At 40.5% G+C, this 27,528-nt stretch overlaps 1 protein-coding gene across 11 annotated transcripts in view; it reads right to left on the bottom strand.

Annotated features, from left to right (window-relative positions):
• Positions 1-8,844: 8,844 nt before the first annotated feature.
• Positions 8,845-27,528, bottom strand: part of CFAP20DC (CFAP20 domain containing) — a 255,001-nt gene continuing 236,317 nt past the window's right edge. For 4 of the 11 annotated variants that reach the window (XM_032411644.1, XM_032411642.1, XM_032411640.1 and 1 more), the window contains 2 exons: positions 21,312-21,406; positions 8,849-9,888 (listed from right to left, as the gene is read on the bottom strand). In XM_032411644.1, the coding sequence (XP_032267535.1) occupies positions 9,776-9,888; positions 21,312-21,406 (208 nt within the window). In that variant the 3' untranslated portion in view covers positions 8,849-9,775. Of the gene's footprint in view, positions 9,889-21,311; positions 21,407-27,528 lie in introns of all 11 variants that reach the window. The other 7 variants (XM_032411643.1, XM_032411646.1, XM_032411648.1 and 4 more) reach the window with 5 other exon arrangements.

The raw sequence follows: 27,528 nt of genomic DNA on the forward strand, positions 1-27,528 counted from the left end.
AAAAGTGGAGGACTGACTATAAATGATCTTTTAGTGCCAACAGAAAGGTGGTAGCTGAGGGTGCCAGGTTACTATAGAAACACCAGGGGGATGAGAAGAATTAGAAGAATGCCTTGTGGAGAAGCAGATTTTTGAAGTGATACTGCATGCCTTGTCTAACATTTTCCTTTACAAAACGGGTAGATAATAGGGAGGAATTCTCCTACTATGCAAAACTATCAATAATGTTAAAATGTATATAGGTGTATATATAGTAAATTTTTCAGACTTAGAAAAAAAATTTTTTAAACATAGACTCTAATTTTTAAAGTATAAAATGCAACAGATAAATAGGAAAAAATATTTCTCAAGCTGCAACCATGGAGATAGCACCTAAGCAGGAAGCAAGGGGTCAGGATGAGCAGCTTTCCTCTTTTCATGAGCAATAGAGATTCCAGCCACCTCAAGACTGACTGCTGGTCAACAGTGCTGCTCGCAGCTACGTCATGAGATGTGACCTCAGCCAGCCTGAGAGATTCCCGCAGACTCACTCTGGAGAGCCCCTGAACCTGTCTGTGCCTCAGTTTCCTAATTTGTAAAGTGGGCTAATGTCTATTTCAAAGAGTTGTTATGAGTATTAAATGAAATGCTTGGGAACACAGTGAAAGCTCAATAAATCATTGTAGTGATGACAATATAGATGATGAGGACAGTTGCCAAGGAAGTCATTGTGATAATGGAATTTCTGGGTTAGAATAAAGACTGAACAGGGTCATAGTCCAAAGCCTACCCTAATGAATCCTTAGGTTAAATGAAAACAATGGATAATTTTCCCTTTGATATGTAATCTGATGGTATTTGTCAAATTCAGGTTGGGAGAAATGCTATAAGAATACTGTAAGAATGCATTTTAAAAACCATTGAGTTTTGCATATAAACCTGAAGTGGTACTTGTTATGATAAAGAGGTAGATGGTTCTGGAATGTGACCACAAGGCAGAGTGACACCAGAGCCTCAGGTGGTCTAGGATGAATCAAGGGAAGCTTTAAATGCCCTTTATCACTTCAGGTGGATGAAATTATAACTTCCAGAAAGCATTAAGAGAAATTTACTGTACACACTGTTTTAGAGGCTGATGGGTACATATTTTCTTTCTTTCTTCCTTCCTTTCTTTCTTTCTTTCTTTCTTACAGCTCGGTGTTGGAAATGGAAATAAAACCCGATGGTGCTGGAATTAGCAAGAGAGTAAAGACAGGAGAAAAGCAGCTTCTCTCCCTAACAAGTTTCTAACACCCGACGTGGCATGAAAGCCGTGGGGAAAGCAGCCACGGTGGGGGGAGGGCTTGTGAACTTCTCTCTCTCTCCTCCATCATGGAAGGCAGCAAACGCCGCCAAAAAGGTTGGGAAACTGGGTATTGAAGACATTGATATCTTTTTGGTAGACTGTTCTGGGTCTATAGCTTGTGTTGAAGTTCTAGACAGAAAAGTGAGGAGAGACATTTGTAGATGAAGGCTGACCTTCTGAAGAGCAATGGAATGCAAAGCTGGAACTAATGATTTCTGTAACTTCTTCACAGAATTTACCCAAATATTAGAAAAACCTCATTAATTTATCCTATGGAGAAGAAAGCCAGACTGAAATGATACAAAATCTGGATTACAGACTCTGTTTAAACAAATATAGTTTAATTATTTCAAATACTTTTCATATGCCCTAAGATAAAATGTGTGTTAACAGGTAAAATGAGATGAGCTAGAAAGACTGCTTGGAATAATCTACACCACGCCATGAAGAATAGAAGGAAAAACCTTTAACATACATGACCTGCATGGCTTGGAATTGATCATTCCCAATGTCTTGTTTGAAAAGGAACTGTTGATTTGGAAGGAAGGAAGGAGGAAAACTCTGAAAATTCATAGTGGAATCAATTATTTCTATATAGGTCAGACCCAAGTTATCACAACTACTGAATAAGTACAGCTTTGAAGAATTTCTGGAGTGTCCATTTTTCAACTACAGGTACATAGCCCCAGGTGCTGAATCTCTAATCAGTGTCAACGGCGTTTCCCCCAATTCTTAGTTTTCTTTATGGCTTTTGCATGAGGCTGATGGTCCTTTTCTTTCAGAGTCCTGACAAAAAATTTTTTAAAAGATTTTATTTATTTATTTGAGAGCGAGAGAGAGAACATGAGCAGGGGGAGAGGCAGAGGGAGAGGGAGAAACAGACTCCCCGCTGAGCAGGATCCCAGAATTCCGAGATCATGACCTGAGCCAAAGGCCAGACACTTAACTGACTGAGCCACCCAGGGGCCCTGACAAAATATTTTTTAGCCTAGTCTTCTAGCAACATACAGAAATTCTAGCTTACATACATAAAAGTAAATATGTACCATTCATACTATTAGGCATAATGCCACAGCCATGTATATCACCAGAGGTCCAAATCTGAGAGCCCGTTGTTCACTAAGCCCAGGCATACATAATAATCACAACGGCAAACATTTACTGAGCGCTCACTTTGTACTAAGTGCTCTTTCATAGGTACCTCATTTATCTGTATGTCTCCATGTTTGCCTGAATGCCGGGTTAAATTGTCTCCAGATTAAAACAAACAAACAATCCCAAAAAACTAACCTACAGTCTCACCCCATTTACATTCTGCAAAGATCCTTGGGTAAGGGGCCTGTGGTCCTCCAAGTCCCCCCTGACTCTGGAGGAAGGCTTTCTGGTTTCTTGACCTCTACTCCTACTGTCCCTTCCCCTTCTCTCCCTCTCTGTCCTACACTTATTATTCCCCTATTCCGCAATTGCCTTAATTCCTTCATAGCACAAAATACCTCCCATTCAAGACTGCATGCAAAATAGACTTTACAAAAGACTTACGACTCTTGAGGGAGTGATTTAAGCACATTTTTAAATTCCCAGGGCCTCTCCTGTAGTCTCATATTTAGAAGTATGCCATATACACAGGAAAATTGAAAGCCATTGCTCAACATCTCTGCTCAGTTTGGGAAAAAATGCTATTTTTATATGAAAGAAAAATACATCTGACTCACTAAGAGCTACTATAAATGGAAAGACTCCAAAACTTAACAGTATTTAACTTAATGATACCAATTCACGAATGGTTTTGTGAACTGATGGATTGTAGTTAAAAAATACACACTCAGGCACATGAACACACGTACTGATTTCAATAGCCTAAGACAGGGGCTCCAATCCCTTCCACACAGTTACTCGATGTTCTTCCTTTGTTGGTTTGGAAGCTGGAACGCAGATATGTTCATGAACATAAAATATAATCCAAGCCAGGAAAGAGAATAAGTGCTTTAACTTGAAATGTATACTAGACAGAGTGAAGAGAGCAAAACCAAACCAAACAAGCCATATTTTCCATTCTAGTGGTCATCAACCACATGAGGCTAAATAAAGCAAGTTGTTAGAATGGTATTGGATTGCCCGCAGATGAAATCCATCAAATGATGGTTAGTTTGTTGATTGGAACCATTGAATGTCACTGACACCATATGCCCTTTGGAATCTTCAAACTGTTCAATCTGGCACCACAGGAAGAAAAGAGGAGAGGTTAGAAGCAAGCAATGAGAATGGGTTAGGCCAGAGGGTATCAGCCTTGGCTTCTCTGAAACACTGCCATGCCCAGGGCACAACTGAGGTCAGAAGATAGGAATCCCTGGGGCTGGACCCTGGTAGCAGCAGTGTTTATACTTCCAAGATGATGCAACATGTAGACGGTTGAGTTTTCAGATTACCCTGAAAGTGACAATTGGCAGTCCACAGAAAGGAATTTCAGAAATTATAAGACATGCTAGCAGTGCTATCCTTTTTGCATTAAGGCTATGGACACTGACAGGGAAATGCATTTACTGATCAGAGCCTATTATAACAGGAATCTCTGGAATGAATTCTTTTTCTGTTTATCTGGACTTTGAAGCATCCATAGATCCTTACGTTTAGCTAACAAAAGAAGCTATGCTTTTTTTTACCTAAATCAAATTTCTTTTGATAATGACAGATGTTCTTGAAAAGTACCTGACCTAAAAGAATTAAAACCTTTTGAAATAAGTGAATTGAAAGGTATTATAAGTATATTGTGTAGACCTAAGCACCTAGATGAATTTTAGAAATATTTAGATATCAAAAGTCAAAGAAAAGACAAGAATTAAGGGTGAAAAGATATTCTGCTTACTAGAATCAGCCCGCAATAAGATGCTATCAATTTCTTTGACCAGCTAAAAGGTTTTAAAGGAAGAGGAAAGCTCTTTTCAACTGACTTGGCTAAAAGGTTTGTAAGTTTCCAGGGGTTGAAATGAATGAAGCACTTTTGCATATTGTAGGAAAACAGAGAGTGGAATTTTGATTGATTTTCTTTAATTAAGATAATCTTGCATTTAGGAAGCTGCAAAGCAAAACTGGAGATGATTTTAATCCCATCTCATGATTTATTTATGGATTATTAAAACTCCATCATTACTAAAAATTATATTTCAGAATGGCATATTATCAGAAATAAACAAAGAGTGATTTCCCCTCCTGGACTTCCTAAGCCAAATATGCCTAGATGATTGGGCTTATCTGAATTATTAAGGTCCCAGGGGCACCCTCCCTCCCACCACCTTGCCTTTGGAAATATCCTTTACAGCAAATTAGAGATAATTTCCCCTGATCTACAGGTTGAAATATCGGCAATACTTACTACTATTAGGAGTGAGTTTATATGCTTACATCTTGCCAGGTTCAGCACCAACATTGACAATGATAAGTTGGGCTGATAAAAACTGATCAATACCATTTCCCACACTTCACTTCTGTAATGCTTCCTAGGGTTACAGGTGATTAACTACAGAAGAATATGTCATCAGTAAAAATTAGTGTTATCTGTGGCCCCTGTTTATTGGTTATTTAATTCTTTTAAGTTAAATTATTTTGACTTAATGTGATTTTAAATTATATTAAAACCACCCAAACCAGAACCAAAATATTCGTTAAGATATAAAGCTCCAATATTCATGACGAATGAACTTTAGCTTAGATTTATCCTTTGTCGTAAGTTAACTGTATTACCTGAGGTTATAAGTTTGTATAATTTAAAACATGAGAAAGAAAATTTCTTCATCTTAGGTGACCGAAGTTTCTGGCTTAAGGAAAGTTTAGGCATCAGCATATCTTGTTTTAGATGAAAAGTGGGTCCGATGAATAATCCTATAGTGTGGTCAGGATCTGTGAAATATCCGGGCAAAACAAAACAAAAAGCAAAAAACCCACAGCCATCACCAAACAACACATACACACTCTCCCAACCAACCCCCCAACTTGGGAAGACACATTTCTGGGAGTTGTGGTGGAGGTCAGGGCTCGCAGATCTGGAGAGGTGGAAGATGATCTTCTGCAGCATTTCTCAAAGGAGGTTCTGTGGGTGGATAAACCCCTTGAGATGTTCTATTGTAAAAGAGTTCTGAGGACAAAGAAATTTGAGAAATGCTATATATTCCCCTCCTTCTTAGACATTCCCTCTGCATGTTAATTTATTAAAGCCATTGATAACTTTTCCAGTTAAGACAAATGACCATTTCTGCTTCTCCAGTATTAATCCAACATGGTTTGACCATGGGCTTCTTCCCCAAGCTCATAAAGTTTATTAACCTTGAATGGCATTTGTTTTTTGAAACACACTTTGGGAATGCTGATCCTTGAGGTGTAAAGGCTGACAACGGAGGGAAGAAAGAATCTGCACAGAGCAAAAGAGAAGGAACCAGAGAGCGCAAACTTCTGGCAGGGCCCTCGTGTCCTCAGGCGACCACTGTATAGTGTCTGTGATGTCCACCTGACTCTGTCATTTGAATCCTCACCTTAATTCCCTCAGGGTGGGAACAGAGCTGGGTTGGAAGTGAGGAGTCATGGATTCCATTCTCCCTTCTGCAACTGAGTGCCTTTGGACAATTAACTTCCTAATCTGAATCTCCCTTTTCTCCATTATAAAATCTGAGTTAAAAAAAATAATCTTGATTGGCCTTTCTAGGCCCAATTAGATGATTCTACCTCAACTATTATAATGGGAGAAAAAGAGAAGATAGGATTTGCTTGAATTCTCTTCATGACCAACTTTTCTGGAGTGCAAAAGGAATGATGAATGAAACAGAAATCCTGTAATACAACCTTATGTGGATCGGTGATTTCTAGTCCTCATTATTCTGGCCATTGTGTTTGAAGACTGAGAGTCATGGGGGCAACTTGGATGAAAGCTGGTTTTAGTACTGTACTTGCTGTCATTCAAGTCTTTTTCTCCCCTCAAACAGTCCAGAAACTTTCAGCCGCTAGATCTTTAATTAAAGCCAAAGGGCAGCTTTAAAATTAGTTCTTTTAATTAATTGTCCTTCAGGTTGTACAATCTGTGATTGCACTATTCTTGGTTATTAAATACAGTTTGCACTTCAAAAAAAAAATCAAGATGTGGTTGAAACGACTGATTTAAATGAAGCTAATCTAAAAATATGGAGAAACACAATAGGACAAATTATTATGCAAAAGTGTCTATGTTTTTTGCATATGCCAGTATTTTCCTCTAATATAAAATTAAATTAAATTAATTGGAGAGAGAAGTTATAATCGCCAGGGAAGCTAAATCATTGATCTGATGCCGCGTATTAGCTGTTGTTTTTCCATAATTCTCATTACCTGGCTTCTGTAGCTAAATAATAATTTAGAGACTGAAGACTTAAAGTCACTTGCAAGTTGCATCCCAAATTATATGAAACAAAATGAGTGACTCCCAAAACTGATACCAGATTATCTTGATGTATTTTCATAGTGAATCAAACTATTTTTTCAGGATCCATCCGTATTAATCAGTTTCAGATATGATATTCAGTATACATTTGATTAGAAAGGTAGAAATCAAGTTCTTGAAAGTGGAAACTAATCCACTCTTCCCCTCTGATTCATCTGCCATCAAGCAAATCTTCTGCCCTCTCATCATGTTGGATTCTTATCTCTAGCAGTGGTTCTCAAGCACTATGGCACATTAGAATTGCCAGGGGAGGTTTTAAAAATTTCCAGTGCCCAGATTGCACTTGAGACTAATTAAATCAGACTCTTTGGGGGTGCAACCCAGGCACCAATATGTTTATAAACTTCTCAGGAGATTCTAATATGCAGCAAAATTTGATGACCAGTGAAGCAGTATCGCCCAATGAATTTCCAAGTTAACTGGCTATACAATTTTGGTTTAAAACAGTGTGAAACACATCTGTTTTTATTTTTCAACACTTCCGTAGAAATTGCCTCAACATAGGGGCACCTGGGTGCTCAGTAGGTTAAGCACCTGACTCTTGATCTTGGCTCAGGTCATGATCTCAGGGTTGTGGGATCGAGCCCCACATCAGGCTCCACGCTCAGCAGGGAGTCTGCTTGAGATTCTCTTCCTCTCCCTCTCCCTATACCCCTCCCTGCTCATGCACGTGCTCTCTCTCTCTCTCTCAAATAAATAAATAAATCTTAAAAAAAAAAGGAAATAGTCTCAACAGAAATGAAGCTACTCCTTAAAAAAAAAAAGACAAATAAAATGTAAAAAGTGGATAAGAGCTTGTGGTAGATGCCTTTGGTGTCTACTTGGTTCATGAGAAACTCCTTAATTGTGTTCCTTTCCCATCCACACCAGAGGGTTCTGGTGGTCACTGGACCAAAGTGGCCAACCGGAATACACATCTGGGATTTTTGAATTGAAGTTCAGAATTTATATTTCTTTGTGGTTGGATGTATGGGCTGTGGAATGGCTGAATGTTCTGGCAGGTGGACTGGGTAGCTGAGAATTATGGGGAGAGATAATTTGTTTTGCAAACAAATCAGAGGTGAGTGGCAGAGACAATGCTTCTAAGACTCCAAAAGTAGACATCCGTTGTTTTTGCTTGGTTGGCATCCCTCCCCATTTTGTTAACAGTGCCTTATTCTTCAGGGACTATCTTGCTCCCATTCCGTGTGGTCCTGGGGATAACTGACAAATCAAGCCTATCAGCCTTTGCTCCTTGAGCAGAGACTCAAGGCAGAAAAAGGGGGCACCATCATCTTGGTGACCACTGTTGGGAGAAACTGTTAGTTTCTGCTATAGGATCCCTGGAGCTGTCTGTATTCCTGTGCCTCCTGGGGTCAAATTGTTCAACAAACCTTTCAATTCTGAGATCAAGGGTGTCTGCTGCTTGCGATTTAAGAATCCCAGCACAGTGTTGTAGGTCCTAGCTCAAATTCACATGGAGGTTTGTAGCATTCTGTTTTGGGGCTCATGAGGCACTCTTGTATCCTTAAGTATTTTTAGCTCATGGTGTTTTTGATATTTATAACTACACATCTTAACTAGAACAGACCTTTAGTTGACTCCCCTATTTATGTGGATGGCCCTGAGACTGACTAAAGCAAGTTCCAGTCTCTCCAGGTCCTCCTCCAATCTTCAAGGTCATAGCCAAGATAGCTCAACTATTTTATCATTCTGTAACCTCAGTTATTTATTTGCATTTTGTAAGTATGAAAATCTTGGGGAAAAATTCCTAACAAAGGTATACTTCGTGAACAATAGGATTAAAAGCTTATCAAATAGAAACATGGTTCTAAATAATGTATGATCCTTTGAACAGGAGCCCAAATCTCTTCCTGAAAAAAGAGCTCTTATTTCCTCTATCAAGCAACATTAAATGAAATTATAGTACTGCCATTAAATCCAATTGTACACCAGTAATTTTTCATTTCCAATGGTACTCTTCTTTATTAAAAAATCTTTATTAAATAACAAAATATTCCAGCTAATATAAGTACTTCCTTGAGCTCAATATTAATATACTTGGCACACAATTCAAGGCTGTCTCCTCAAACTCAGGAAGTGCATGATTTTTTCCTTGTGATGCAACAAGCAGAATTATAGTGAGCCTCCTCTGTTTCTCCAGGCCTAGTCACAGAAATGGTGAGGTGTGTGGGGTGTTCAAATGGGTGACTTCTTAAATCTGGATCCATGGAGCTAGATTTGGATCATATTATTAGAATTCAGAGATAATTGGTAAAAAAAAAAAAAAAAAGCAAAACCCAAAACCAAAAAAGCACAGCACAGTGCTAAGCAGCTTAAGTGATTAACAATGTTTTGATCTTTGGCAAACTCTGGATGAACCCTTATGAAATGGAACAGTGGGGCAAGTGCTAAAAAAATGGGATCATAAAGTCTGACCAGTTCACAGTGTTTCCTTTTCTAAGAGTCTAAGGAAGGGTAAATATTATCTTGGAATATTCTGGTAAGGAATGCAAGCAAGGCAACTAAAAGGAGGCAGTTTAAAAGGTATTCCTTTGACCATTATACTTTATTTTTAATACAAATAGGTAATAAAATAAAAGGTACCCAGATATCTTTGAAACAAGAATACATTTTCTGTGTATCAAGCCATCATTTACAGATTAACACTGCAAAACATTTGAATTAATAACTCTTAATTTGCTTCCGTAAGATTATAGGCAATAAAAAATGATATGTAGGATGAGAACTAACCAAGAAGAAACCAATTCAAAAGTCCTAAAATCTTGTCTCTGTATTAATTCCTTCACTGCCAAAAAAATCACATGCATCTACAAAGAGAAGGTAGGTATCCTTAACATCAAACATTATTTACAAAACAACTTCATTTCTCTCAGTTACTCTGGATACTGCAGGCCTGCCCCATACACGCACTGTGGGGCCAACGTCACGGTCAGCTCGGCTTGCCTGCTCCCCCTGGGCGTGGCCATTCTAGGCCCTGGAGGGATGCCTCACACCAGCTCGTAGTATTTCCCCGTCTGGGGATCAAAGTAGCAGTTCAGACACGGGTCATACAGCAGAGTCAGCACCTCCTCGTCCTCTTCCACACTTGGGTCTTCTTCACCTGCGGGGAGGAGAACCACAGACACGTTAGTCGCCTGCCCGCCCGGAACTGCTGATTGCCGGGGCAGAAGGGCAAGGAGACAGGCACCTCTAACCCTCCTGGGAGATGCTCCTTGTGCGGGAGGAATGTCAAGGCCAGAATGGAGGAGCACAGCAGACGTGCGGACTCTGTGCACACAGCGTAAGACAGGGCCGGCTTCGCTCTGAAGGACAAGAAAAGCTGAGTGTGGAGGCCAGGCAGGGAGGCAGAGAAGAAAGGGACAGGGCCAAGGGACTCACGGGATCAAGGATACGAGAGGGATTCAAGACTTGGGGGCGACAGTTCCAGACTCGGTTGTGGGCCAGAGCTGTATGAATGCACCCTAAAAGTGCTACCAAGTAAGCCTGAATTAAAATGATAATGCTGTTTAGGAACACAAGACACATGAAGCATAGAACACATACAGAAAACGGTCAGGTGATGGGTAATTTTATTAATGGTAGGAAGGTCTGTCACATTTGCTAGTAACATGGACGTGGCTTCATGTTTGTCTCTTGTGACAACTGTTTAGATGGTTTGGAGGAACTCCTGCTGCCTAAGTTATTAGCAGGTTTGGTTGGTTTCCAACCCATGGCATGGACTGAAAAAAAAAAAAGACTGTTTTCGTAAGATCTTCCCTGAGCACCTTATACGTGCCCAGTGCTATGCTAAGTACTCTTGTGCACTTGGTGCCATCACCAGCAAGCGAGTGACTTGTGAGTACTTCTGAAAACCATGTGATAGGAGTCCAGAAGCTAGGAGGGTAAGACCTCCCTGAGCTGGAGAGGATCAGAGCAGGCTCAGGGAGGAGGGGTGATTAGGAGAACACTCCTCTCTCTTCCTTAGCACAGGCCACTAAGGACCAGAGAAAACCCAGTCTCTGGGGCTGTGAGCTCACCAGGGTTACTTTGAGAAAGGCTCAGGTGTGGGCTTGGGGCAGGGCTGACATGTAACAGAGGCTCAGTCAATATTGAATGTTTCTGGAAAGGGTGAATACATGACTGTGAAAGCCAAGTCTATGGTTATAAGTGTCACTGCCTAGAGTGCGGGAAGGTGGTGGGACTCCATCTTTTCCAGCCAAAATCAGACCGAGCTGGTGCATGGACGGTGTCAGGACAGTGACAAGCCCGAGTTAAGTCCCAGGAGGCGGGGCCAAGATGGTAAAGTCGGGGGTTGAGATTCTACCACAGCCATGCCTCTGACCCTCCAAAGACCCATAACGTGATCACCCCTGCACCAGGCACTGAGTGGGGTGCTGGGGATGAGATGGTCGACGAAGCAGGCGCTGTTCTCAGGGAGTGTGCAGGGACGAGCCAAACACAAGAGCGGCTGACTCTCTTACGGGCAGCACACAGCACCGGCAGTCCTTAAAAAGTGGAACTAACCGGAGGACTAGGTGCCTCTGCCTTGCTGGCTAGCATCTCAACTGGCGGAGCCCTGGGTGGTTTAGAAAGCACTTCGCGCGCAGTAGCTCGCTTGACCCTCCTGTGAAATCGACAGGGATTATGGTGCCCGTCTGACAGACGAGGGAAGCAGGGTCTGTTAACCGGCTCACCTGAGGTCACTCTCCTGAGTCAGAGGCAGAGTCAGGGAGGAACCTGGGTTTCCAGACTCTCAGTTCCGTGTTCTTTCTACCGTATTGGCGCCCTGCTTTCATTAAGAAGGTGGTGGAACACGTTCAGTTGGGAGCTATTATATTATGGGATTTTAAACATGGAAGAGGGTAAAAAATTGTAAAGGTGTCCTACATTTGAAAAACTCAGGTTTGGAAACAAAAGAAATTTCATTTCTCATACTTCAAAAATCACAAAGATGAGAGGGTCCATGTGGGAGGGCAGAGGCAAAATCCAGGCTTATTAGCTCCAGAAAAGACAAAGCTTGAGGTTACAGCAGCCCTTCTGGCCTCAAGTACATCAAGGGTGATAAATGAGAGAGAAGTTAAGAAGATTCTGTGGGGTTCCAGGAGGAAGCAAGAGGATCAACGAAGGAAAGTTATGAGGAGACAGATTTTGGCTCAGCACAAGGAAGAATTTTCTAAACAGTAGAGCAGACCAGGAAATGGGGGGGGGTGGACCCTGGGGAGGGTGAAGCAGGGACTGGGGCAATCACTTGTGTGAGATTTTATTGTGCACAGGGCAGGACCAGATCCAATGATCCCTGCAGTGTCTTTGATGAGTTTCTGTGACTCTCGGCTGCAGTGGCTTATGTCCTTGAAGTATGACAGGACTTTGCTAATGGCCACGTTAATGGTGGTAGCTGACCTGAACACCCTGCACAGTTTCTAATTAAGAATAGGAAATCAGAGAAAGCAAGCTGCCTTTCCTTTCCTTTCTATTGTTACCTCAAGAGTGGTCCCCAGGGTCCACCTTCTTCCTTTAAGTAGGAGAGGTTGGGAATGCTTTTCAAGTGACTGTTTCTCATGGAAGATGACCCCCTTTTAGGTCACTTCTGCACCTCAAAGGGAGGGTGTGCATGTCCTTTACCTTCACATATTCAATCCATCATCCCTTTCTTATTTAGGCTTCTTCAGAGAACAGAACCAATAAGTAACTTATGTGTACCTGCTACGTGAAGATGTCTATTAAATCTGTACCATGTCTAGGTGTGGATGTGACATTCACACACAAAACAAAAGCAGCTAGTAAAGATTAATGAGGGGGGATGGGAGAGGCAACTGCAGAGTGGCCAAGAGAGCCCTGGGCCCTAGGATCTGGCAGACGGGACAGAGAAGAGCTCGGCCGCTGCCTACCCAAATGACCTTCAGGCAGTTATGGTTTATTTTGCCTCACTGGACCCTCATTTCCTTATTTACCAAATGAGAATAACAATGCCTGTTTCATAGGGTTTTGTGGAAGATGAAACTGGACCCTGGATAATATGCATAGCACAGCGCACATAGCAGTTGTTCAACAAATGATCGTTACTGTTACTATTAAGGATAATGACAATCTTGAAATAAATCATGAACTACAGGCTCTAAATTGCTTAGTCACTCGGAACAGAAACACTGATAAAGCTTAGAGTCCTAAGATAAGGCTTCATAGAGACGGGCAGCATGACACTGAGACAGTGGAGTCAGAGAGACCTGGGTCCAAATCCCATTCTACCACTTCGTATAGCTGTGGGATATTGGGAAAATTCAGCACTCTGAGCCTTAGTCTTCTCATGTGAGGATAGTAATACTACCTGTGATAGTACCTATGAGAACTAAGTAAGATACTTAGTAACACTCCACACACACAGTGAATACTCAATAAATGTTGTTGATATAATTGTCATCATGAAAAACGGAAGATACCTGAGTTAGACACAAAAGGGCTATGTCCACTTATACCTTATTCCCCATCCCAAAACTATACCTGTTTGATTTTTCACTATCAAGAGAAAAAAAAAATAGTGGATTTGAATGAAATACAAAGCCCCCAACTAGTGTCATAAAGGACATTATCATGAATTCATCTTTAAGTAAAAAGAGTTCTTAAACCAAAAATCTCGTATTTTTCAAAAAGTAAAATGTATTTTTCCATCAGGTGTAATGTTAAAATCATGTATCACAGAGGTAAATGATTACAAGTCAACCTATCTCAGGGGTCTGCTGTCCGATGCTTCATTTTTACTCCATCCACACAGTGGGGGAAATTCTGACCTCTGGCATGTAAGTTACATGCCGTATAACTGCTTAGCGCACTCGGTGCTGGTACTTTCCAAAAAGATAAAATTTTAAGCCGGCGCTATTAAGTTAGGAAACTCAATACATATTACGACCAGTCAGGAATCTTTCTAGATGAAAATAACAGTTGTAATGGGCCATGGGTCTTTATCGCGCAACTGCAAAGGGATCGAGGTGGAGCCAATTCATTAGTAGGGGTTTTGCTACATAATGCATACAAACTGAAGCAGTAACTGCTATATAAATGCATTCGTTCCAATACATATCACTATAAAACTGGAACCTCATGCATTATAACCATGGGACTAAAGCAGGTTTTGTGGTTTTTAGTACTAAAGCTTTAAATGGATGAATTTTAAAACTCTACCAACAATGACACTCGTATAAAAATTGGGTGACATTATGTATAATTTTACATTGAAGTAAGTGCTTTAAACTTGCATAAAAGGTTTTGTTTTCATTATAACTTAATTTTCAAAGCCTCCAATTTACATCATTTTAGGCCATTGTAATCCCTACGTAATGAAATTATAATATCATTAAGCAATTACCACTATGATGTCAAGCAATGGGAAATGTTTTGAAAGGTAATTATTGTGCAAGGGTATGGGGTGATTTTCAATTATATTCTTGGATGGAACAGAGTTTGTTTTTCCCCAAAATGCTAAATTGCTCTATTTAAAGACTGGCTACAGAAACTCTAAAAGGACAAATTAACAAATAAAACCATTCTCTGCTACCAGACTAAGAGCATCTGGACAGGGGTCCAAATTACATTTTTACTCTTCTCCACATAATAAAGTCATTTCCAGTGAAATAAAATTGCCTTTCAGATAATAATCTATTTACAAACTTCCAGCTTCATCCACTCTGAAATTGTTTAACAGCAATAATAGAAGAAAAACCAACAGAGCCGGACCAAATGCAGCAATATTAGTTGCCCTCCCCTCTGTTAGATCAGTTCAGGCAAACAATTCCTTCAGTTCACCTTTTGAAAGTCCATTAATATAAATGCTTAATTATCTATATTTATTGCATTTTAACCATAGATAATAGAAAACCTACATGCGCAGGCTAAGTCCTCAAGCTTGAAAACAAATAATGTGGCACCACTTTATCAGATTTAAAATCTCTGAATCAAGACGCTGCACTTGATTTTCGATTTTCTGACGCTGCCATCCAGAATTTTTTAAAAAAAGTTAATGTGTTTTCTCTCTTATAGATCTTGAGAACTGATTGACTGTATTTTTATGTGCATACTAATACACTATTGTTTAAACAATTCAATGGTGAGGGATCACCATTCCAAACAGTCAGCCTCAGGATCAATAAAGATGACATTTTAGATAAGATTCCGCTGAGCACCAGGTGCTTGCAAACTCTTCCACCAACGCCTCTCACAGTAGGGCAAAATTAACTTGCACTAAAACCCGAGAAAGTCTACTGTAAACTGCTGAATTTTGGTTTTCAGCAAATATGTGTCCTGGGATGGGAGAAAGATAAATGACCAAGCATGGGATAAAAAGGATGAAAAAGATACTTTCTTCTATTAGAAAACCATATTGTTTCTCGGAAGGCAAATAACATGCCATGATTATAGTTCAGGTTTCATTTGGGAAATAAGTACATCAACCCTTTTGCAAAAACCAGTGGCTATATTTTACTTGGAAAATGCCACTGAAGACAACATGTTGAAGGATTTGGAAGATTAACTGGGAATTAGTGCAATTTCATTCTTTCCAGGTAGTCTCTACTTACAAATGTGCAGTGATTCAAATGTGTGCTTGTATATCAAATCATCAGTTAAACTTACACAGTGTTACATCTTAAACTTACACAATGTTACATTTTAATTTTATCTCAATAAAGCTGGGAAACAAACCTACGAAACAATTGTGCACTTGGAAATGTGCAGTTTATGACTCTGAATGCATTTTGTTACACACCCAGGGAAGTCCTTAACCAGACTACTGAGCTCTGAAACCCATAATGTCTCAATGGCCTGATTTCAGGCCAGGTGGCAACATCATAGCTAGGGGAAAATGCATCCCAATTCCAGCAAGGGAAGCTGAAATCACACCCTGGACTAAGAACCTTGCTGGGGTGCATCTGGGGAATAAGTAGGTGGGGATTGTTCTGGAGTAAGAGAGAGAGCCTCAGGCACCGGCAACGTGTTTACTCCTCTACTTCCGGGCTTACTTCTAGTACTCCTAGAAGGAAGGCATCTCTTTAGTGAGAGCGTTGATCACCAGCTCCCCACCTCCCAACCACTTTTGTGCAAGAAGACACCCCTGAGACTCTGATAGCTGCATAAGAGAAAATATCTCCCTTCTCCATGGTTAATCTGAGAGCAAAAGGCAACTACATGCCTAACAGGGGAAGGGGTGGGGACTCTGGATTCAAGAATGTCATGAATACTAATGAATCCATATGAGCTGAGCATGGAGGTGGGGATGCTATGGGTTGAAGGAGAGTACTAAAGGGAGTAGTATTTTATCCAGAAAGCTTCAAGAAAGAGAACTTCCTAAATTTAAAAAATTGCAGTGGACACTTCAATTGTATGGTTCTTATTGACCTCAATGGGAATTCTGTGGTCCTATAGAAGCGTGGGGGTTAAGCGTATAGATTGCTAGGTCCGACAGGCCTGGGTCAGAGTCCTGCTCCACACTCAATGGGTCTGTGATGCAGGCGGTGACCTTAATTTCACCTGTGTGTGGGGGGGAACATAACATAGCCTCGCACCTGGGAGTATTGGGAGAAGTCATTGTGAGGTAACAGGAAAATTTGACATTGTGGCGGGCACATGGCCGGTGCGGCTTCTATAATTACTTTTACATTGCCAGTATTGTTTTTTTCTGGGAGAAGGTCTCTTGGCACCTTAAATAAATCTTGAAGATACAAAGAAGATCCAAAGAGTAGACCAAATCATCCTTCTGTTTTCCATGGGCATACGATTCACGCAATCACTCATTAAATATTTATGAAGTGGGTACTGTGTCCTAGGTGCCAAGTCAAGCGCTTGGGGATACCATGGTTTTTCAGTGAAGCATAATGTCTGTAAGCTAACTAATAAAACAGATTTTAGAAGATTGCTTTTAGACTCAGAGTATCAGGTGAATGTCGAATAACTGTGTGGCAGGAAATAAGACTCTGGAAGGACTCTTCTGTTGGACCCCGAGCAGACGGCCAGATTCCCCTCTCTGGTTAGCTTCAAGGAACCATGAGGTTCTTCTAAATTCTTGATTAGTAATTTGGATATTACATCTTTAAAATCAGCATCTATTGCCTATTTGGGTCTCATGGGAGATTAACCAATTTCATAAAGGAATATCCTCTGTGGCTTTGCCATAAAAAAGGTACAAGAATGTTATTTTTATGAGGTTCTGGCAACTCCAAAAGCACTTCTGAATGTCTTCCTTACACAAAATCTATGTAAACTTCAGGAGCGGTTTCGCAGACCTGACGAGAGGGGTCATTATTATTCCATTTTGGAGCTGGGAAGCATGAATAATTGAAGGGTCATATCTGTAAAAGAACAAATGTCAAAAACAAATTGACAACTATTCTTCGAGCAAAGTCTGCTTTATTTTCAAAGGTCAGCTTGGTAGTTCTCTTGAGTAAGTTCTGAAATCATAACTTCCCATTTTCACATTTCACATGGGCTGCAGGACAACACATTTTTGCTAAGTGTTAAGGGCTCCCGTGCCCCTGGTAACTGACATTCAGCGAGTGCGCTGTGGCCCAGGAGGAACTGCACACAGCTGCCCGGCTCTCCCTCTAGCCGAGGGGCCCAGAGCGCAGTGCTGTTCCCGTCGGCTGCCCGGCTCTGCAGGAAGACGGGCTGTTTACTTTAAGGGGGCATTTATGCACTTGCGGCATTCTGTCTGAGCAGAAACCGTGGCTGTGGCACAAACTCGTACTGAATAAGGCAGAGACTCAAAGGCCAGGTCTAAGGCATGTGTGAAAATGAATAGAGGGAGACCCTCATTTGAAATGGAGTCAGGAAGCCCCGAAGGGACTTTGAGCTTTCTGTGGCAGCCTACGCCATGTTCCTGGGCAGGAAGAAGTTCACTTTATTGCTCCCGCAGAAGGAAGGAAGATTTTCTCCCTGACAAGCAACAGCCTAGCCAAGGAGAAACGTTGCCACCTTGAACTCTTGCTTTAGACTTTTAGACTCTAATAGACTTTCCTTCGAAGCAGCTTCTCCCAACGTCCTCCTTTTTCTCTACAAAGTAATGCTCCCCTCCTTTGTTCTCCAGGCTTGCCCATGCTTTGCTGCAGCTTGCATGTCCCAAATTGCCATTCTTCTGCTATTCCTCAATAAACTCTTTTCGCTGGTAAAATAACCCGCTCTTTTGTTGTTGAGGTTAACACATGCACTTACTTTTGTATGGCCTGGGGCAAGTTTTCTAGAACTAGGCATTGGTCAGGCCATCTTTCCCTGCTGTTCAACTGCAGTTATGCCTCTAGCTCTGCAGACGCATCTTGACCTCTCCACCTCAGCTGCAGCTGTGGGGGTTCAGCACGTTACTTCCCGGCTCTAAGCCCCAGTGTCCATGTGCAAAAGGCGGGGAACAGCAGTATCTACACCTCAGGAGGCTATTATGAGAAGTAAAGGGTACTTGCAGGTGTGGGTCACAGGAAGGTGAAATAAATATTAGCTATTATTATTTTTATCCTAGAAGTCTAAAGATGGGAAGCCCTCCTTCCCTGTGAAGCCTTCAAAACCACCTTCACAGGTTCTGCAGAAAGGCACTGATAGGGAGGAAGCCTGGGTCCTACTCCTAGCTGGGGCTCTGATCGGGCATTTGACCTTAAGCAAGGTCAAGTTGAGGGTGTTGTACTGCATCACTGTTCTTAGTTGGTTCATCAGAGCCCCAAGGCAGGGTTCTGAGACCCTAACTTCCCCTTTAGCCAGAGCAGTTCTGCTTTTATCTCTTTTATATGTTGGAATTTCATATGAAATTCATTTGAAAGAAAAGTTTTCACTGCTTATAAATACAGTTTAAGAACCACTGCCCAAGGTGACCTATCACTGTTTTAGTTGCTAAAATGCTAGGGTCTAGGTTCAATGCTCTCATTGTCAAATTTTAGAAATATACCTAATATACTAAAATACTGGAATGGGGGAAAACTGAAAGTAAGACTTCAATGAATTACTCATTTTTTTTCAAGGATGGTATAAAAAAATGGCCTTTTGAAGAACATTTCTCTCTCTCTTTTTCCCCTTTCTCCCTTCCTGTCTTCCCTCTAACAAAAATTTAGAGAGTAGCTAATAACCTATAGAAATTGCATGGGGTACTTGGGATCCAGGAGTGAGCACACTGATAAAGTCTCTGCTTTTAAAAACTCACAGGCTACGTAGGAAAGAAGACATTAAACAAGCAAACAAATCACGAATGACAAACTGTGAAAAGGGCATGAAGAAAATGTACAAGGCAAAGGGAGATGGACCTACTTAGATAAGATTGTCTAGAAAGGCCTTTGAGAAGGTAGGTGACAAGCAAATACCCAGGCCTGGCAGTTCGGCAATACAGGGATCCTGTCTCTCAGTCAGGCCCTCGCTCCCTCAGATTTGGTCAGCACAGCAACTTTGCCCCCGAGTCCCTCACTCCCATGGAGAAAATGCTGCCACTTGTCATTCCTGACAAGCATGGATGGGCAGGGGAGGCAGGTCCAGTGCTGAAACAGGGGACTAGAGGTCTGCTCTTTTTTTTCCCGCCTTAAAGAACTTAGGTACTTAGCCCTTGAGATGTTTCAATTTGGTTTTTTTTCTGTAGATCAGGAACTCTGAAGAGAAAAATAAAATTTCAATTCCTGATTTTATATATATTATTTTTGGAGTAGGTAATTTAGGTACTTGGTTCAAAATCGAAAAAGTATAAAAACAGTGGTTGGGCTCTGGGCCGGGCTGTTTGGATTCCCATCCCAGCTCTGCTGAGGACTGGTGGTGTGACCCTGGGCAAGGCATTCAAGAACTTTGTACCTCAGTTTTCTCAGCTGTAAAGACTAACAATTACACACGCACACAAACAGTACCTTCCTTGTGGTGTTGCCGTGACAGCTGATGTTAGAACTTAGCACGGTGTCCGGCATATCTCCCTAAATTCCTGGTATCGTGGGACAGAAGCCCAGGAAGAGGCCCGGACTGCCTGCAACCACGTCTCCCTCTTGCTTCTGGTGATACAAACTGGATACTTGAACCCATCATTTTTCTTTGACCAACAATTTATAAGAACACTACCTTGGCATATTGATATGTTTTCTACAACTAAGCCAATGACATGTAAAGAGTCACCAAATAGGAAACACTAATTTTTGATAAAACTAATTAGCTACAAAACACTCGAGCAGATCAGAAAAGGGGAAAGGGACAGCTGATAGAAACCGAGGCTGACAGGCAGGAAGGGCGCCAGATCTGGTTAACATCGGCCAGAACATTTCTACAGTCTTCTGAATTTAATTTGTTAATTTGCCCTCGATGGAAGTTCTGTTTACCTTCAACATAACTGAGCTCCTGCTGTCAAAACCTCACTTGGCAATGGTGACTTGAAGCCATCCTTTTCCAGCTAATTCTCACTAATATATATCTTGGGTGCCTTTGCTCAAGGACCATGCTCTCTGTTCCTGTGGTTTATTTAAGACACTTAACATAACATATTATTTGTTCCCTCACAGCAAGGTCTCCTCCTGACAGCCAAGATTCTATTTTTCCGTCATAAGTAATTATAAATGTACACCTCTAAAAAGATTCCCAATTTGAGGGGCATAATCTATTTCAGACAGTAAATCATGGAGACATCTCCATCCCTTGGGCGGCAAAAATGTACAACTCAGATGTATGAGCTCTCACTCTGAATTTTCCATACCTGAAAAAAAATGGGATGCTCCACTTTCTCCCTGGGGCAGTTGGGGTGGGGGAAAACCTGGCACCTTTGTTGGAGCAATTTATATTGGCTTCAGTTCCTGTATTATTATTTTTTTAACTTCAGATAGCATGCTTCCCTCTTCAGAATCCCAACTCAAAAAGCCGTCTCAGGGAGTCTCACTCTGAGGTTATTTGTCACTCCAATTATGCACTTTAGACTCTCCTCTACCCCTTCTATCCCAATCCCTCTGTTTCCACCAAAGGCTTCTTTTCCCTTCCTCCTCTATGCCCTCCTGACAATCACATTCCCTGCTCACAGCCAAAACCTGATGGTTCATTTCTATGACTCTCGCCAACAAAGGGATGCAGGCAAATTTTCATTCCTTCTTCCTTCCCATTCCTCCATCGCTAACACTACTTGCTATAACTCTGTACCAGCCTTATCTTTAAAGACAAGTATCCCTGTATGAATGAAAACATGTATCTAGTGATCTAGGAGCATCAGGTCTGCTTTATAATAATATGAACAGCTAGTAAGTGCTTTGTGCACAGTATACCTTATTGAATCTTCATGAAAAACTTTCAGGTGGACACTATCTATTATCAGTCTTACTTTACAAATGTGGTAACCAAAAGTCCTAAAGGCCACACAGCAGGAATTGGTAGACCTGGAATCCAGATGAAGGTCAATTTGATACCAAAGGACTTATCATCCTATAAAATGAGGCACAGGGTATCTCATTTTGGGGGTGTGAGCCTAAATGATCAGCATTTAATAAAAACAGTGGCATCTCAAAGCGACTGATTTTCTCTATTTGTAGTTAATGATTTTTATTTTTTTATGCATAACATTTTCCATAGTCCCACCTTGAGCACTCAAGCTTCCAGAAGAATCCAGATGCTGGTCTGTTGGCTGTTGACTGGGAGGAATAATTGGTGGGCTCAACATATTTAACCAGTCCCTAAAAAGACAAGAAGAAAGTAAATAAACAACAGGTCTGCAATTTCATATATAAATTTTACCTTTCCCTTGGATTTTTCATTTCCCAGGGCTTCCACAAAGAAATATTTTTTTCCCCCTCCTTCATATTTCAGAAGGACAGAATGTCCAGAAGTTAATATTCAGTTCTATAAATGGATTAACATAATGTCAATCACTGAACTAACTAGTTGTTCCACAAATACATCAACTAGATTAAAGATGACTATTCCTCTCGAAAGTTTCTTATTGTGGCTATTAAAGTGTACACAGCTCCTCTCCTATAAGAAAATTATTTCAGTAACTCAGAAGAAGTGCAGCAGAGACAAAGCTTCTTATGATCTTTGGGTAAGGAAGCCTAGCAAAGTCACATGTCACCTCCATGACAACATTCCAGATGTGATCTGAAACAGAAGCTGGTCTTGGAGCGGCCAGGGACCAGCCACAACGGCGGGGTCAGCAGGCACTCACTCAGGTCTTCGGAGCATCAGAGGGCAAAAGAAGGTAGAGTGAGGGGAGCCGAGCCCCCAAGTGACCCATTCCTTCAGTTCTCCTATTAAGAACGGGGGCAAAACTACTCCTACATTCCCTGTTCTCTGCCTCGTTTCCCAAGTTCTTTACTCCCTTCCTCCTCCATTCTTTTCTGGTCTTCCCAGTCCCTCTAGGAGGTACCTGCATGGGTGTGATGCAAGAGGGTGACATCCAGAGGGCACGAGTCACTGTGTGTTCTACTTCAAGCCTTTCTTGTCTCTCAACTTGTTAGTGAGCTTCTTCAGGGGAAGGGAGCAGGAAGGGAGAGTGAAGGCTCTTCCAACGTGAACTCTCTTGCTTGCCTTGATATTAGCATCTGTTTCGTTTACCTTATTATTCTCAACAGGAGCATGTTCTCATGACTAAACAACTTCTTTCTAAATTTCTGTATTTCTGTCTTTATCTACAGTGGGAGCCAGTCCCAGCAGTTTGCCCCGTCAATCCCGGCACCATGTTTCCCCATGCAAAAGCTTGGCCACACCGCTTACATCATAAGCCTCTTCAATAAAGAGGAGATAATGACAGTACCTCAGAGTTTTGTTGTTAGGACTAAATGAAAAAAAAAAAGGGGTGAAAAACATTTGGCATGGATCTGGGTACAGAGTCGCATTCAGTAGATTTCAGCTATGACCACCATCGTCTTCATTATTGGTGAAAATCATAGTGTGGCTTTCCCTACAGTGTCAAGACAGCAGGAATTGGATTTTGTTGGAATTAAACCAGTCAAGGAGGGAAGAATGGTTACAAGTCTCTGTAACAGAGGTTTTCCATGAAAGTTGTTTACTCTTCCTGCAAAAAAAAGTATCTCAACGTAAAAATTACTTAATTCTTATTCGTGATATTTTAAGACACTTTCAGTTACTCCTCACCTTAGCTATCACTATGGCTAGTGAAATAAGCAAAGTGAACGTGCTGTATAATTGAATTTCATAACAACACATTAAGGACATCAGAAAGGAATTGTTGCAGACTTCCAAGCTAATGGGGCATTTTCTGATAAGCGCCTTTCATTTAGTCCATTTCATTACTGTAGACCCAAATCGCCACATTATAGAAAATTACAAGGTCACATACAAATTACCAGCCCTGGTGACCTCGTTACTCAGCAAGAGTGCTGAAGAGCAATGAGGAACACCAGCAACAGAAATAATAATGTTATCATATGATGACATCCCCCATGACAAATCAGAAACTCTAAACACTGGCAGGAGGAGCTCCTACTCAAGGTCCATGGACATGGGGGTTGTGTGACTGTTATAAAAGGTAAGGTATTCACTTCTTAGGCCAATGACTTGATTGGTTAATGTTTTTCCTTCTCTGCAGTAGCTATGAAAAGTGCAGAGTTCTTCCTTTTGTGATTTTTTTGGTTGTTTAAAATAATTTCAGATTTATAGCTTTTCTGTAAGAAAAGTACGAGAGTACTTCTTCTTTGCAAGAACAGTACAAAGAACTCCTACATATCCTTCATCCAGATTCCCCAACTTAAACACTTTATCACATTTGCTATCTATTATCTATCTATCTAGCTATCATCATTTCTCTAAATGGGATTGGCAAACTATGGCCTGTGGGCAAAGTCTGGCTCAATGCCTGCTTTTGCACAGCCTGCAAATCGAGAATGATTTTTACATTTTTAAGTGGGTGAAAAAATTAAAATAATAATGTTTCATGACATATGATAATTATATAAAATTCAAATGTCAATGTCTATAAATAAATTTTATTGGAATAAAGTCATGTTCACTCGTTATGTATTGTCTATGGCTGTTTTTGTGCTACAATGACAGAATTAAGTATTTGTTATTTGGCCCTTTACAGAAAAAATGTTTGATGATCCCTGGTCTAAAACTGTGGGCTCATTTCTTCAATACTAATACAATACCACAGATTCATTCTCATCTTTCCTCTTTCCATATTTGTAACTCCTTTTGACAGTAAGGAACCTGGCTCCCATTATCCTCAATAAATTTACTTATTTTCTGAACTATAGAATGTGTCAAAAGTAGTTTCAGAACTGTTAAGCAAACAAAACAACCAATAGAAAACCCCAAACCTACTCTCTAGAGTTCTGTTCATGATTCTTTTTATTCCTTTGTTAAAATAGTATAAAATAGTAAAATAGTATGGTCTAAATTTACTCGGGTTAGTTCCTCTCCTTCCTCTTCAGTTGGTTGTATTATTTGTTTAAAATATAGTTGGAGTCATCCACTTCTGTTTTTTTCTCCATTAACTATTGATTTTTATTATTTTTGTTGTTGAGTATGTAAAATGTTAACAGTTCAAAAGTCAAAATACACAGAGAGTCATATTCAGGTAAGAGTCACATTTCCCCCATGTCTCCCAGTCTGTTTCCAGCCCCTTATCACTTCCATGCCATTCCTACCAGCCCTCTATAGGAAATCAATTTCATTCCGGTATCTCCTATGTTTCTTTTTGCAAAAAGTAAGCAGATATGTGTCTAATGCAAAAGGTACCATATTATAATGACTCTTGCACTTTCATCTTTCAACTTAAAATATAACCTGGAAATCATTCACCCCCCAGTTCATAGAGAGCATTTCATTCCTCTTTTTTTTTTTTTGAGAGCATTTCATTCTTTTTCATGGCTGCGTAGTACTCCACGTGTGGCTATGCTATCATGTATTTCCCCACTCTCTCATGTTTGAGCATGTTTTCAATATTTTGCAATTAATGCTGCAGTGAATAACCTTGAGCTACTGATTTTTGTATACTTGGAGATATATCTTCAACGTAAATTCCTAGAAGTGGAATTTCTGGGACAAAAGGTAAATAGATACTTGGTTTTAGATACTGACAAATTCCCTTCTCAAGGGCTGTGCCATCTGCATTCCCACCAGCCATGTGGGTCAGTGCTGGTTTCTCCACAGCCATGTCATAAGAGTATGTTGTCAAGTTTTTAATGTTTTCCAATCTGAGAGATAAAAGCTGGTATCTTAAAGTAGTTCTGATTTGCATTTGTTCTCAACATGAGCATTATGAATGGAGTCGACTGTCTTTTCATGTGCATAGGGCTATTATGTAATATGTAGGTATATGCATATATGCATTTTATTTCTCTATTTTTTGTGTGTATTCATGTCTTTGCTCCTTCTTCTATCAGGTTTTTTGTCTTTTCCCTTCCCTTTGTCATGTGTCTTCGCTTAGACTGGTTTTTTTTGCCATGCAAAAGTTTAAAAAATTTTTTCTGTAATCAAACGTATTACTCCTTTCTTTTATTGCCTATGTACTTTGAGTTATAGTACATGGTGTGAGTTTATTCTGGTGTAAGGTGAATCTAATTTTATCTTTTAAAAATGACTACAGAGTTCTCTTGACAGTGATATTATTTTAACTTAAGACTCAGAAGATTTTATACAATTAAGAAATTTTGATCAAAGCAATGTGTTTGTTTGGCTTTTTACTAAGTATGCATTTATAAAGTGTATTTTGAAAAAAGAAAGGGTTTTTTGTTAACTATAAAATATGGAAAATATTGGGCTAAACACAGTCACCCGGGACTTTTTCTTGCAGGACGTTTGAGAGCTTTTAGCACACTGTGAATCTCCCAAGAGGAGGACAGCCCGCATGCATGCATCTAGAACGGTCACATTTTTGGGGATCATAAGCTCATAGACCCCACCTTGAGAAATGCTGCTTCAGGTTATACTACTTTCCCATCCTGGTGGCATTGTTTTTGTTTGTTTTGTTTTTATTTACTTTGTATATGTTTAACCATTTCATCTTCTCCAGAGCATTTTTTGGTGCCTTGTTGATAAGCACAGGTGCATAGACTAGCACCTGTATCTTATATGCTGACATTTTCATATGTGATATTTAATACGAATTGACTTGACCCTTGATCAACTTCTTTAAACCCCATGCCTTCCTAACTCAGGAAGCAGCAAACATCTAAGGAAGTGGGAGTTTAGCTGAGGCACACTCACAGCATGCGAGCCCCGGCTAGAGTTCTGAACGTCTCCCTGGTCTGCTCTTACCTCAGCTGCTGTGCTCTGGAATCTGTTCTTGCTCTTTGTTCAACCACTTTCATACTTGTCTTATCTTTTGCACTTGACACTCTGGTTGCTTTCCTCAGCTCTGATTATAGCCCTTTTCTCCCAAGGACTGACTCTATCTACCTGTTATGAAAGCCTCTAGCTCCTTTGGTGGATGAACAACACCCTTTTCAGTCAGGCCTGCTCCCTGAGCATGTTCAGGTACTGCTGTGTCCTCCCCTTTCCTCTTGTGGACTCAGGCAGGCCTCCCACCCCTGCCTCTCCTCTTGAAACTAGAGAAAGGACCTCCAGGCACACCTATGCATGCGGAGTACTGTCACCAGAAGATATGTTTTATTTAAGAGTCAAGGCAATGGATTCACATTAAATACCACATATAAAAATATAGAGCAGATGAAGAATAAATACCATCTTGTGAATTTTCACAATGGCCAGATTTATCTAATATTAAAATCTTGGCCAAAATAAGGATATCTCATGTTTTCCTCCCACTTGCATGCTAGATTTTTTTGAAGTGAGGCACTGAGCATTAATTGAATCAGGTATTTTTACAACCGAGGAGGATGTCCTCAGTGAAGATAGACTATGGTTTCAGCTCCTTCATTTAAAAGCACAGTTTTGTTTACAAGAAGAATTTTACACACATTTATTTCATTAATGTGTTTCCTCTAAGTACATTATGTGTGTACATACATATAAACCTATACACAAATACATGACATGAGGCCAACAGTTAGCTTAATCATCTCTCTACATACTCAGTAACCATTTACTGAACTCCTGTATGTCAGGTCCCAGGGAATCAAAGAGCTCACAGTCTGATGGAAGAAGCATTCTAGGCAGCAGAAAATGAATTAAAACATGGTTTGTACACAAAGGCTGCTGTGGGTCGATCAGATCACCTGCTTGTTCCCTTCAGAGACCTCCCTTGTAATGAAATTATCTACAATCTTGTATATACTAAAGTATTTATTTGGGGGGGGATAATTATTTGAGAAATCAAAAAAAGATGTATGAAATCTAAAGAAATTATTCATCTAATTCTCATTTACAGCCCTGAGCTACCTGCTATCCTAAAGCTCTGGGTTAGAGGAGCCAGCCAGTCAAATCTGGGTATATGAGATCTTATATTTGGAATTTAGCAATATGCAGCAATTTCTATCCAATACTTAATGATACTTAGCATTTGGTGCTGGTGTGCATTTCTTAGTCACTGAGAGAAATGTGGGTTTTAAAAGTCTTGTATAGCCAGGGACAGAATAGGGAGAGGCTTGGGAAACATCTTACTCTGGGGGGATTTCACAGATTCGTCTTAAAAGCTGATGAATACTGTTTTCCCAGAAAAACATACATAAATACTAAGTTTTACTTCCAATTTCAGGAGGTCTGAGATCACCTAAAGCCCACTCATGGACTTTTGGACTCCCAAATTAGGCACATGTACACCTTGGAATACCGTGGAGGTGCTGTTTTGAGCAGTGTAAATTCCATGGTTGGCAAAGTTTTTTTGTGAAGGGCCAGACAGAAAATACATTGGGCTTTACAAGCCATGAGGTCTCTA

This window comes from Phoca vitulina, unplaced genomic scaffold, assembly GCF_004348235.1.
Source record: "Phoca vitulina isolate PV1807 unplaced genomic scaffold, GSC_HSeal_1.0 scaffold13, whole genome shotgun sequence".
Taxonomy (NCBI): Eukaryota; Metazoa; Chordata; class Mammalia; order Carnivora; family Phocidae; genus Phoca; species Phoca vitulina.